Raw genomic sequence first — 14,808 nt, forward strand, 5'->3', positions numbered from 1 at the left:
ACAGGTGATGTAAGACAATTTTGGTAGATTTGATCTTGGGCCTAGGCAAAGACAAACAGAGTCTGTGTGGTGGATGTCACTGTATTTCATTCATAAATATGACATCAGCATGCACTGAACCCTCTGAATGATTATAGAAATCAATTCATTGAATGCACTATTGTTTTTATTAGCATATTTAATATGTTTCAAAAGCCTGTGACTGGCACAACTGATGTGTCTCTGGGGTGGGATGGGAGTTTGCCACACGCGTGCATTATGGGGTGGAAGGCGGTCTTCAGGTGCCTTGTTGGCAGTGGTCAACTTTATATCATCTGCACAAGGAGATCTGCTTGCTGTTCCTTATCAAAGTAATTGGCACGTGCCAATCTCCTGCACGGACTCCAGTGAGTTAGTTTTGCTTCTTCCATATTGAATATACTGTATATGAATGTATATGAATGTATATGTATATGTAATGTATATGTATATGAATGTATATATATATATATATATATATATATATATATATATATATATATATATATATATATATATATATATATATATATATATATATATATATATATATATGTATGTATATTCAATATCATGGCAAGCTTTGACAAGATGCACTTAAAGCTGTATTCTCTCATGAGTCCATCTGCCTCGCAAGGTTAATATGAAAAAGGTTTTCAAATTAAACTGGCTGCCCCAACTCCACACGCTGTGCTTCATTAAGCAAATGTCCTCTTTCTCCCCAGCATCAAGTAAATTAGTCAGCATCTCATTTATGTAGTTTTCACTGCTCAGGGTTTTATCTTTCCCTATGAGTATAATTGAAAGCCCTGTCTCAAATAAAATCAGATACAACAGCAGTGAAGTAATGTATTCATTCGCTCTGTTAAAATGATAGTATTGGTAAGTTGAACATTTATTAAGACATGTTGCAGGTGTGTTACATGGGCTTGATCACTTTAGTATTCCATATTGCAAGTTAGTAAGTGATAAGTTGAATATGACCCTGATCATTTGTTGAAAGTTATTAAAATAATATAACGGCATAGGCAATCATTTGTGTGATTATTCCTTGCTATGTACAAGTGTCCCTTTCCGCTCAACGTGACTGCCAAGTTTGCTTCAATTCTTGCTTTATGGCCACTCCCATTTGAATTTTTCTAACTAGTTTACGTTTAGTAAACGGAACACAATAAAAGACAATTATACACATTGTGCAACGCTGTAATGGAATTTCCATTCATTACAATGAGAAATGGTGATTTGATATACAGTGGTACTCCTACTTACGAACGCCTATGCTTTGAACTGTTCAAGATACGAACCGGAGCCTCGCGATTCTTCCGAACCGACGCCGCCAGTGCAGAATGTTTCTTTCAGTCTTGTAAATCCAAATTGACGCCATCACTGCATAATGCTTCTTTCAGTCTTGTAACCATACTGGCGCTACGCTATGCATCATTAACCAAGCAATGTCCAATAACATCCGCTCATTTCTAGTATTTCTTACCTCTCATATGCTCATTTAGCTATCTTCCTCGTATCAACATGATAATTAGAAATAATATGGTCTGTTAGTCAAGTTAATGTGTTGAAATTATGATTTCATCTGCGTATGTTTGCAACTTCCTGTTTACTTCTCATCAATCTGGATGTTTTATAATGTATAGGTATTTTTGTAATAGTGGTCCTATTGATGTTTAGTTCCAACACAAATGACACATTCAGCATTTGAGTTCGATTCAAAATGTTTAGACACAGCCATCTGCTGTCAGACCTAGTTTAAAAACGATCCGTTTTAAATTGGATTCGGAAGAAAGAGTTAAAAAAAAAAAGACCTTTATTTCTTCTAAATCCTAGCTTATTGATTTTAGTGTGACAAATGTTTAAAGCTTAATAAAGGTTTGCCCTCTTGTTGGTCACTGTTTTAACCAGGTATGTCATATCTTATTTCATGTCCTCCAGAACACAGCATGGTGTATTTTCTCTTCAAGGCTTCTCTTTTTGTGTGCACAGACGGCCACCCGAATAAAAAAAGGGCTCCCAGTAGCTTCACATCTGAGGAATCTGGTGTCGAACGCTGTCGGGTTTGATCATGTTGTCTCTTGCTGTCTGGCTTCTGTGCAGTGATATTACAAAGAGTGACCTCAGTCAGCAAACAGAGAGGGGGCTTCATTTGACACATTGAGTTTTTGTGAGCGTGCGTTTGTCTTTTGTGTGTTTGCGTGCGGGTGATTGTTATTATCCAGCCCAGTCAAGGTTTGTTCCATTTGCTGCGTGCGTGCTATGAAAAAGTGTGATGCCTTTGGAAGCCAAGGGCGTTTCACAATACGTCTCCTCTTAACAGGGTAGCAGTTTCTCCGTCACCTTGACACTGCACCTGTTCACTTACTGAGCTGTTTGTGGGGAGGAATCTCATTTTCTCCTGAGCTAAAAACAGAATGTGAGTTGGGGTTTTTTGGCCCTCTTTGTAACAGCTGATCTTTGCAGGGAATTCCTCTGGGATTAATCCTTCCAGCATACTTGACACGATAGCTAGCGTGTTGCATGTAGCACTTGAGTGGCGGCCTAGGATTGTTTCCCTACAATCTTGGAGGGGGGGGGTCAGGGGTTACTGTTTGAGTCCTAACCCCCGTCAGACAGTGTTTTGGCACCTGCAGCAAGTGATCTTTCAATGCCTTGTTAGCCCGCTCCCGAAGACGCGGCGTGTCGCCGCTGTGCGCTGATTCATTCTCACTCCTTCTCACACACCACAGAGCCCACAGGGAACAGCCTATATTTCACCACTGAGCTCATGTAGCCTCATTACTGGCACCGCTGATGAACAGTAATTACCGACAGTCCCATGCCACACATACTATAAGGTTTAACCAAAGTGACAAAGTCATTAGTCTCTCACTTCAGGCCACCCGTAAAGGGCTTCTCTACTGCACAGCTCCTCCATGGCGTATTTATTGATTAATATTTATTTGGATAGCATCTTAACGCCTCCTCTCTGCTTCTTCCCACAGTTTGATGGTGACAACATGTACATGAATGACAATAACCAAGAGTTTCGGTCACCAAACCAGGTAGGTGTGCCCACATCTGTCACCACTGTTACTTATGTCAAACTGGAGACATTAGAACAAACTGCGTCTACGTTTAAGTCAGTGGAATATCTTTTATTTTATTCTGTGTTTTAGTACCACAGTTGTGACAGCCCGTTTGGCAATGAAGACGTTGATTTTTTTAGAGCTGCTAGAATGATTGGCTGCATGAAAAATAGTTTGCAGAACTGTAAAAATTGCCTTTGGAAAATCGATTAAGATTCTGCAAATTTGGCCAAAAATAAGTGCAATTCCAGTCACACCCTACTGTTTAATGTTTTCACAATAGTACAGCCGTAAAACCTGCTCAGAGTCATACGTAAGCCCATGACTTTGAACATTCACAATCGCATTCACAGCTATGAGCAAGTTGTGGGTGAGTCTTTAATGAAACTAATATGCAGGTTACGGTGGGAGAAACACGAGTAAGTGTGGTGAAACGCACAAGCGCAGAGAGAAAATGCAAACTCAACAAAGCTAGGTCAGAGCTGAGTTTCAAACTCATAACCTTTGGCTGTGAGGCAGATGTACCAACCGCATACTCCAACCAATAGAATAATATTTTTTTCTTTCTGAAAAATTTAATATTGGTTAGATGTTACAGTTGTACTTCCCCTAAATTATACCCATGCCTGAATACTAACATTTATTTTCTGTATTAAAGTAAATAAACTCTGATTTATTATTATTAAGCTGTTGGTTGTGGTTTTGGTTTTGGTTGTGGCTGTGATTCATTCGCTCTGGAAAAAAAGCTTTAGACGCAAATCTCCATGCTGAAAGCTTTCTGTCAGTATGAGTTGTTTCTGTGTATTGCTGTTGTGATTGCTAGGATATTATTATTTTTCCATCTGGTTTAATACTGAGGGTCAAAATATGTTGCCTGTTAGGAAGTGATCAGAATTGGCAGAATTCAAAAGACTCAGAAGTCACAATAGCAAAACTTGTTGTTCGATTTTAGCCTTAAACCAAGAAAATATGGATAAATGGTTTATTTCCTCCAAATAAAACGTTTATTGACATAGTATAGTGTATAGCACTTGCACCATTCTTAATTGTGTTACAACTCACTTGTCTGTGTAAAAATGAATGACAGCAGTGGGCCAGCAGTGAACACCACTGAGTCATTTTAACCCAAGAACAAACTTGGCTAAAAATAATACATCCCAAAAACTAATAATTAAAATTAATGGCTAGAAATAGATTCATTATGGCCCTATTTGACTGTCTTGTACATCACTAACTAAAAGGGATATTTGAGTTTCTCCTGTTTTTCCACATGTAAGAGATCGCATTACGTAAATCTCCACAAACCACAAAATGTGTGCCATTTGCCAGACTGTTATTTTAAACATAGCATATGGATTACACCATCAGCAGTGTTATCACTGTGTGAGTCAGCAGGTCACTCACAGCTCATAGCAGCCGCATCTCACCACTCGCAGCATCACTGATGCACTGCTTGCTATGGATGCAGTCATGGTCACAGTCAGGGAGGTATGGACGGGCGCAGCGGTGAGTGCTCCCAGCTGCTAAGTGGGAAGGAACACACGGCTGGACATATGGTCAATTGTGGAACGTTGTGATCCAGCAGTGCGAAAAGAGAGTGAAAACATGGTGAGGTGGACCCTCCTCATCAATTAGCACCTTGCTAAATACCTTCAATGACAGGTCAAGACCATTGGGTGCAGAAAAACACAAACTTGTCACTTTCTACACTATAATAGAAAGTGACATTTTATTTTTTCACAATTCAGTTAGATTGTTTCTTCATGTGCATGCGCTAGTAGTATTTTTTATTTATTTTTGGTAATCGCTGGTTACATGGTTGATAGTTGTTTACTTAAGGGCCTCCCCACAGTGAGCGATGTGGTAGAACTCCACTCAAGACTCGTGCAGTGTGCAGGGCTTCATCATCCGCAAGGAGAGAAGTTCTTGCAGTTCCCGATCAACATACTTTGCGCGCACCAATCTTCTTCTCGGACTCCAGTGTTACCGTTATGCTTCCACCATTTCTACTGCGCGTCTCTGCTGTGCTAAATGTAAAGGGAATGAGGGGAGCCATTTGGATTGGTTGGGAAAATAAGTCAGCTGTGATCAGTCCCACAAAAGCCCATTTCTAACTCCACAAAACTCAACTAGTGCAGTTAGACTACAGCGCGAGACTTGGGAATGAAAATAATGTGATACTGTACAATATTAGTCAGAACATGAGAGTCCATTGAATGAGATGAAGCACTGCAGAAAGACTTTTTCAGAGAAGGCGTCCTTAAAACCAGGCATGTTCGGTCAGTGCAGAATTCAGAACTTGATGCAAAAGCAGTAGAGCAGCATCAGATGCGGTCATCATCACATAGCCGCCCTCTCGAAGCTTGGGAGGAGGAGGTACAAGTGGTATTGTACCTTTTATTGCTATCATATTGTACCTACCTAAAATGATAAAGTATTACAGTCATTGATTAAAATGGTAAGACACGTCAAAGTCCGCGCTGATGCAGTAAAAAAAAAAAAAAAAAAGCCTTTAGTACTTCATTAAAGCAAACAACTGTGACTACATCCAAAATCTTTTTCAAAACATTTAGAGCCATGATTTTTGTAATAAATATAAGGATGGGATAATTAATCCATTAAATAGGCAGAAATTTATCTTCATGGACTTACCTTGGTGGCAGACCAATTTCTTCTGCACCAAAGCATTGAAGCTATTCAAGTTTTTAACGAAAACAGGCTCACTCAAATATACCCAACACGTGCTGGCTGGAGCCTATCCCAGCTGACGGTAGGCGAGACACCCTGAAGTTGTTGCCAGCCAATCGCAGGGCACATACAGACAACACATTCACACCTAGAGTCAATTTAGACTCAAAATTTTAGAGTGTTCAATTAACCGACCATGCATGTTATGGGAAATGTAGGAGGATACCGGAATACCCAGTAAAAACCCGTACAGTTTAGTTTCATCATACTTTTCAGACAAAAGAGTTACCACATTTGTTCTCTAGCTATTTTAAACACTTTATTAGGAATTCTAAAAATAACAATGATGTGGGGACAGATTAATACTATCAACAATGACAGTTTTTAGTGTAATTTGATCTTGCCAAGACAAAAACACAAAAATAAAACGCTCATAAAACAACACACACACACACACAATTCATACACGCTCACACAGATGATTGTAGTATAGTCATAAGGTTGCCTTAACTTTGATGTTGGGATTGAGTGACTTGTAATAAGAGGTCGAGAGGGAGCTTTAAAGCTCATTGTCTACTTATAGCTCTCATCACAGACTGGGGGTTCATTATTGTTAGTCGCATTGACTGGGCTGTCCTAATTATATGTCACTTTGCATGCATACATGTGTGCACACTAATTGGGATAAATGTCCGGCTTTGTACTTTCTCCGCTGCGGCAGCCATGTGTCAATCAGCGACTGCCTCGGCAGGTCTGCACTGTTGTGTCAACAAATAGCTTCTTAGTGGATAAAGCAATTTGGGCTTTTCAAAACATCTCGGCTGCAGTTGATGCTCTGTCAGTGATGTGAAAGAGAAGCTTACTCACCACCAGTCCCGAAACTGCCCACCACTAACACAAAGTTCACTCTGGCTTTAATTCCCCCAATCCTTTAATGCACCACAATCATTTGAAATGGGGGTGACGTGTTCATGGCTTTGCTGTAGTGTGGATGGTTTCAAATATTAGGCAGTAACATGAAATACTAGAATGATTAATAACTTGGCCTTTATTTGCACTAAGGTCTGTAAAGAAGCAATTTTTAAGCCGCCTGTCAGTCTTGTACCATGTTCTTCCGTATTGTGCAGCAGTGAGTTGTTGTAAGAACACTTAGCAACCATTGAAATTGCATTTGTTCTTTGATTAAAATGTCAGTTCAAGAAGTGTAATTTACATTTAGACACTGTTTTAAAAATTCAATATGTGTAAAAGAAAATGTATTAGCAGAAAATACAAGGTCAGAAGCAAGTGATGCACTTCAGAGCCTAGCCAGAGAGTTTGTGCACCCATTTGCGCACGACTCTGGACATGAAAGTTAGCACTGACGCTAAGCGATATCACTGGCTATTTCTGGTTGCCCTGTCCGATGCCACGACATTGTCCTGTCAAAATCATTATGAAATTAGATATTTGGGGTAAAATTACACTTATTTTTTAATCCTTTTTGTGATATTCATTCATTCCATGAAGAAGTGTAAATCAAGGATTTTATCATGTGTATGGCACCACAACAACATTGATTCATTGTAACAATTCTGAAGATTAATTAAAACGCAACTACATGTTAAAAAAAAAAAAAAAAAAAGCGCTTGCATTATTTGAACAAAATTTGTAATCAGAGCAATTTGCTGCGCATTTGAGTCATTTCATAATGGATGCTTAATTTCATGCATTTTGCTTCTTAAATATTTCTGGCTTTTGACTTTAGATCCGACAAATCAGTCTCAAATATGGAATAATGTTCTGCTTCAATATAAAATGGGGATTACTGTAACATTAATAATGTGTATATATTTGTCTTTCATAACGTCTTCTGGGAAAACGCTCAAGAGACAGTATGCTACCTTCAAAATAATTTCCTTTTAGAAAAGAAGAACCCCTTAATACAACATCTAAGTGTGGATTCAGGACCGTCTCGGAGTCTGACCATGATACATGCCAGTGAAAAAGGTGCACGGAGCCAGAACAGAGAGCCCATTGTTTGCGTCTTCCACAGCATACACAGTGAGGTAGCAGTTTGACACAGCCAGGAGATTGCATTACACATAACATCTCTGCACTCTTAAAAAGAGAGAACCGCTAATCAGAAACAGCTTTAAAGAGGGGAACGTTTACTGTCTGCTTGGACGCAATCACTTCATTCAAACAAGATGTTTTCAAGGTTCTGACCACTGTACATTTTCTATATGAAAGTGATGTTTTCCATGTGCCCCATTCATCACATAGTGTCATACTGTTGACAGCTTATTCGGATTGTGTTCATATATCTTTCCAAAACCATTAGGGGAATTAATTTTTTTTGTTGTTGTCTTGATTGGTTGAATAATGACTTGAGATTGCATCTCATACTATATAGTTTTAACCTAATTTATTTCATCATACAGTTTATTGTCTCTTGGTTGAAAAAATAAGACAATCATTATTACAATAAAATTAGGAATAGAATCATTGTGCATCTTATTTTGTTGCGGAACAGTGCACAGAAATAACGATTTAAAATGTCTGAGCTGCTAGAATAATGTTAAGTGCTAGTTTGTGGCAAATGAAAATTGTCTGTCACTTCTGAGCTTAAGAGCCCCCCCCCTCCCCCCCTTTGCGTCCCACTGAAAAGCATCTCACTTTATTGTGATTATCGTGCGTGTGTCAAATAATTCTGATTGCAGTGCATATTTTTGTAGCAGGGTAATAGCTGCATGACAGGGCTCGCTGCCAAACCAAAATGGCTACCTTCAACACCACCACACATTTTCTAATTTGGTTCAATGGACAATAAGCAGGGCGGCTCGGTGGCGCACTGGTTGGCACGTCCGCCTCACAGCTAGGAGGGTGCGGGTTCGATTCCACCTCCGGCCCTCCCTGTGTGGAGTTTGCATGTTCTCCCCGGGCCCGCGTGGGTTTTCTCCGGGCACTCCGGTTTCCTCCCACATTCCAAAAACATGCTTGGTAGGCCGATTGAAGACTCCAAATTGTCCCTAGGTGTGAGTGTGAGTGCGATTGGTTGTTTGTCTCTGTGTGCCCTGCGATTGGCTGGCGACCAGTTCAGGGTGTCCCCCGCCTACTGCCCGATGACGGCTGGGATAGGCTCCAGCACGCCCGCGACCCCCGTGGGGACTAAGCGGTTCAGAAAATGGATGGATGGATGGACAATAAGCGTTTTTTTGGATACATATCAGGCCTGATCTGTTGGCGTGTGTGTGCAGACATGTCCTCCACATATATTTTGGAACGTTTGGGCTGGTTTCTACTCACTCTGTAATTGGCCTGCATGCATAAACAGTATGTGTAGTATATTTGAGATAGTGATGTGGAAATGAGAGACAACAAAAGGAGAATTTAGAGAAGCAGCTGTGTAGAGAAGTATATTTTAAGTTAAAAGAAGTTTGTGTGTGTCCTGCACTCATGTTGGAACTTTTGTCTCGTGTCCTTTTGAAGCTGAACAAGGGTCCACTGGTCTTCCGAAAAGCTGTAAGTTTCTTCCTGTGTATTCTGCTCGCTGTGTATTCTGCTCGCAGGTGTCTTGCTGTGCCATATGTCTGTATTGATTTGGGACGGTTGCAAGCCAACAGTGGCCGATGGGCTGTATTATAATAGAAAGCTCTCTAGTTGGTCTTGTGCTCCCTCTGATTCTGTGTTTCTATTTTTCCATTTTGCTCTTGTTGATTTGAGTCTGTTTTTAGACACAGATAGTCTCTCATGTCACTCAGTGGCTTTCTTTCGCCTTTCAACTCATTTGTCTCACACCGGAATGAACTTCATACAAGCCAATTCATGTTTCAGCTCTTCTCAGTCATTCTAAAATAAATATATTTTTTTAAAAAACACTCAGTTAACTGTATCGATGTATATCAACCTATCAAATGCTTAGCTGACAATGTTGTTTTGCTATTGCAGGATTTATTTCCTGCCAAGTTTGGTTTTACTCTGGCAGGGAAATGTCAAATCTGATCCCTTCTTCACACACCTCGGCTTATTGCAGCTCGACTGTGATAAACTCAGGTTGTCAAATCGAATCACTTAGATTTCCCAAATTATTATCATTATTATTATTATTATTATTAGTAGTAGTAGTAGTAGTAGTAGTAGTAGTAGTAATAGTAGTAGTAGTTAGTAGCAGTGGCACTATGAACTATTGGTAAACTATTGGTTTGTAATCTTAATATGTTGATCAGAAAACAAAATCATAAAAAATGATCACCCGCAGCTCGTAATTTGCTGCCCCCACCCAGTGTTGTTTAATATTATTGTTATTAATATTATTATTATTATTACTCATTTTACTTCATGGAATAATTATTATTATTACTCATTTTACTTCAATTTTGAATGAAGTACTTGCATTGTAAGGGTTTTCATACTTTTCATGTTGTACTTTTGTACTCAGGTCATTGCACTTTCATATACTGTCAGGACATAGGTTTGTACTTGTAAGGTTGTTTTTGCCTTATTCGCTCATTACTCTTTCAAACTTTCTGCATTGTCTGCTCACCACTCTTTAATACACCCTACAATTTGTGCTTCTGCTCATCAGTTATTGTCATATCACTGTTTTATTGTCTGTGCATAACCTGGTATTGTGAGCATGCATATTTACATTATGCAAATTAAGGGCAGGTTTTCAGCGTACTAGTCGACCAACGCCACAATTAACAGAGTACATTGACGCGCAAGATTACAGTCCAAATGTTGGTGTTGGGAAGGTGTTTTGGATGCACGCTACGGTGAGGTGGATGGGATAAGCAGATCATTTCTCATTTGTAAGGTTCTCAAAACAATTAAGAGAATTGCTTCTGGGTTTTTCTTTTTTATATTCAACCGCGGCTAACTTTTCAGGACTCGTCAACCAACATAACCATTCCAAACATTTGACATGATTATTGTGACTTCCGTTAATCGATATCCAGATGTGGTTTAGCCTTTATGAACAGCAGATAAGACCTTTAAGACCAAGTGTCACCACCACCACCTCCTCCTCCTCGCTATCCCTTTCTGAGTCACGTCAGTGCACCCTGGCACCACACACCCCGATGTAGGCGAAGGCATCGTTACTCAATAGTGACTCACACTGAACCATTATAGCCCCACTGCCACTCTGCTCACCCTTATCAGTGAATCTGCTTGTTTCTCACCACCATAAAGGGACATTTAAGACAAAGGATGAGAAATAAAAATCTAGTGTCTGAAAACGCCAACACACATTTCATTCCTTCTTTGAGTTCATATAGAGCCGTCGGCAAGGTCAGGAGAGTCTCACAATATATTCAAATTTTAAACCTGAGTGTTGTCAAGTTGGGCTAAACACTGTTTTTAGCACACAAATATAGCAGTCCTGTAAAATCAAAATTTGAAAATGATGCTCGGGGAACATGGGAGTCACATCAGCACAACGTCCACGCCTATGCTTGGGGGAATTGTAAAAAGCTGCAGCCAGGGATCTGAAGTTCTTTATGTAGGTCAGCCCATGCCCGCCAATAAGTCCAATTACCGTCAGCCTCAGAAATAGAACAAGCAGCGACCTTTGCTCTGCTTTCATGAGCATGAAATGGATTCAGGACTTGATGCAAAGATGGCACAATGAGAGGAAAAAATAGAATTGCAAACATGTTTAGAATGATCATATTAGGCAGTTGAGGTTGAAAGTGAGCTAATAAATGGATACAGCGACTAATTGTGACATTTAAGAGGTGAAGAACATCAAAATGACCCCATGGTCCCGCCCTTTTTGCCTGGCTGCTTAAAATGTGCCTTTCTGCAGAGCAGCAGCACTCCCTCCAAAAATTCAGCAACTTATCAGCACCAAGAGAGCACTCAATGATTCATACAGTCTCTTAACAGAACTTGAATCCTTGCCTCTATTTCGGTCCCAGCATCTCGCTGTAAATGCAGCACGATGGAGCGGAGGGATTTAGCGGGACTAAGTAGTTGGATATTTCTATTGGTTTTCACTGTGTTTTCCCCCTCCCTCACGCTCGCTCACTCTCCTAGTGATCTTTTTCATCACATGGAGACCAAGGTCATGGCTGATTGAAATATAATAGAAGTGTAGACATCTGGCCTAATACTGTGGGAAGTTAAATCTATTTTAATGGCCCCTGCCGCAGTGGATTCTCTCTGATGCACTCTTGCGCTTCGCTGACAGTAAATCACAATGTTCTCTTATTACCCTGACTGGAATGAGGGCATAGAGAAAGAACAATGAGGGATCCACATCATTTGTTTTCACCCCTCCCTTGCTTTTTCCCGTTCCCTCCGCCCCGCCCCTTCTCCTGTCTCTGCTCCGTTTGTGAGTCATAAAGCAAGGGGCTAAAAGACTGACATCATGAAAATAAAAATAAAGGCGATAATACTCCCGCTATTGTGCCATATGTGATTACCAAGGCTTCCTATGTGCCTTGGGGGCGGGGGGGACCTCTGATATACAACATATTTTTTGATATATATTTTCAAATGAAAAGAATAAAAAAAAAGTGGTGGAGACCTTTCCGTTCCAGTGCAAAGATGAGAGACGTTTTGTTTAAACATTCAACTTTACCTCTTTGAATTACAGTGATGTAAAAACTGATAAGAATGTGTGAAAAACTGCTTTTTGTAGACCTTTTCAAAATACAGTACACCCTCCACCACCGTGTTTAAGTTCAGCTTGGGTCCACCCACATCTGCAATTGGGAGTCGGGTCTTTCTTAAATGAGATCCATTTTGATATGACATTTGAGAGAATTACCAGTGCACACGTGAAGCGGGCAAGAGGTTAGCTCACTGCCTCGCCATTGGCTGAGGCTTTCCGTAGCCCACCTGTCCTTTTGCGACAGACACAAACTTTGACCCCGCCATACTCCCGTAACACCCTGACTCACACACTTCACTTATCCCAGTTTTGTCTCGCTGTCAGTCAAGCGGGTGCTATTTCATTCTTTTCTATCACACTGTCTGCTACCATTGAAACAAATGAACTCCCTTGTATTTTCAAAGACGGGTTAGGCAGGCTTTTTGGACACTCCTCATCCGTGCAGCTGATGATGAGCTTGATTCTTTGCCTTTGTGTACAGCACAGGGTGGCTTTTGAAGGTGAATGGTGAAATTCCCCATAAGATGTTTTTAAAGATTTGCTGTTGCCATGTGTCTGTCTGGCACGCACAAACTGGACATGAGGATCTTTATGTATGCATAGCCAGCTGTTGTTTGTCGCAAAAACCATGCTGTACTGTCACTTTACTCACTGAGCAGCATATGGCTGAATGACTTTCCATAGGACATTGTATACTCATTCAAAGTTATTTAAGTTTTGTGAGGCCTATTTTTTCTTCTTAGCTATTTTATTCATGTTTCCCGTGTGTCTTATTACATTCCACAATCACAGAAGAAATTCTAAACTTCACATTTCCAGTCTCTGGGCAATTTACCCAAGCCATCAACCATGCCAGGCTCTCGAGGGTTTTCAGCAGCATTTTGTTTTCCTCTCTTTAATGAACATATCATGACTAGGTGAGCTGACAATCATCAAAAGCCATAAATGACTCCTTCAGCACAACCATGAGCCGCCTTGAAGTATTTTTTTTCAAAACTGTTTTCTCCTCAAAGCTGATACATTTCTTGCTACTGAAGACTAGTTCATTATTTTTGATAACCTCACAATATGAGCAGTTTGAGTTAACAGTATTAATTGTCAAACACTAAGGATTATTGATTATTGATTATTGATTAGCAAGTTCATAAAGTGAACCACGCAGCCCATTTCCAAAATATCACACATAAATGACTTGCATTCAACAGATCTTTCAAAAATTAAGACTAATATTTATCTTTCAAATGAAAGAGTGTTTCACACACTTTACGCACATAAAAGCATGGTCAATTTTTTTTAAGTTCCAAATGTTTTGCACTGATTTGGATCACATTTAATTAGGCCGATAAACTGGTATATGAATGATAAACTGATATATGAATGAGCAAATGGAGAAAATGGATAGCTAGCTGGCTGTTGTGGTGCTCTCATTTATGCTGTGAGGTAAATGTATTCCCAATAACTGACATGGGCTATCAAAACATGAAGGTACAATCCTAATATCCTTTTTCTATTTTTTAGTTTTTTAAAACTGCTGGCACACAAAAATTGACAAAGTGCAAGCACAAAGATCCAACTGCATCTTTGTCCCCAGTTACATTTTTCATGGTCATCAAACACCATTACTTAAAAACAAAAATAGTCAGCACTGATTGTAGGTTCTATTGGCGGTATGGAGAATCAAATTAATACCTTTGTCTGAAAAAATAACACAGTTTCCTCAAAATTTTCCTCTGCAGGGGGTGTGAAGGTTAGGAGAGGGCTGAATCAACATTTGGTGTTTTATTCTGACCCCTCTTTGATCCGCTCTCCTTCATGTACTGAAAGACAGTATATTTATGAATTATTTATCTTACATTTGAAAATATTAAACGTGAAATGTCCTTGTCTCATGGCTAATCTCCAAGGGCATCATGGGAAGCCATAAAGATGAATAAAATCCTATTGAATAGCCTCTGACAGCATTTGAACCAGAGAAATTGCAAACGTCAACTTATGTTTTATCACACCGAGAAGGTGTCCAAAATAAAGCAAGTACACTCGTATATTACATTATTTGATTAATAAACCAAAATTGTTTTGGGGTTAGGGTTGCCCGTTTGATTGCTGACTAGCAATTGCATGTCGCCTTGTCTGCTTTTATGTTTTTGTTAAACGCAATACTTTTATTTACACACATCATGTGAAATGGCTCAGTTTTGACCACATGCACACACACACACACACACACATGCACGCACACACACACACACGCACACATGCACGCACATACACACTTTCAAATTAATGAGGGATTCCTCAGTATTACAACAATTCAGAAATCAGTGGAGCACAAGGGGCTTTTTTTCTGGGCAGGCTATTTTTGTCCATTTATAGAATTTTCCTCTTTTCACATGGGAAGATACCAAACAAAAAAGAATACGGAACCTG

At 39.8% G+C, this 14,808-nt stretch overlaps 1 protein-coding gene across 3 annotated transcripts in view; it reads left to right on the plus strand.

The window, feature by feature from the left end:
* The window catches only part of LOC125989378 (TOX high mobility group box family member 2), an 81,442-nt gene that overhangs the window by 37,078 nt on the left and 29,556 nt on the right, over positions 1-14,808 (plus strand). For all 3 annotated transcript variants that reach the window (XM_049755697.2, XM_049755698.2, XM_049755699.2), the window contains one exon: positions 3,009-3,068. In XM_049755697.2, the coding sequence (XP_049611654.1) occupies positions 3,009-3,068 (60 nt within the window). The remainder of the gene's footprint in view (positions 1-3,008; positions 3,069-14,808) is intronic.

The sequence above is a fragment of the Syngnathus scovelli genome, chromosome 2 (assembly GCF_024217435.2).
Source record: "Syngnathus scovelli strain Florida chromosome 2, RoL_Ssco_1.2, whole genome shotgun sequence".
NCBI classification, from domain to species: Eukaryota; Metazoa; Chordata; class Actinopteri; order Syngnathiformes; family Syngnathidae; genus Syngnathus; species Syngnathus scovelli.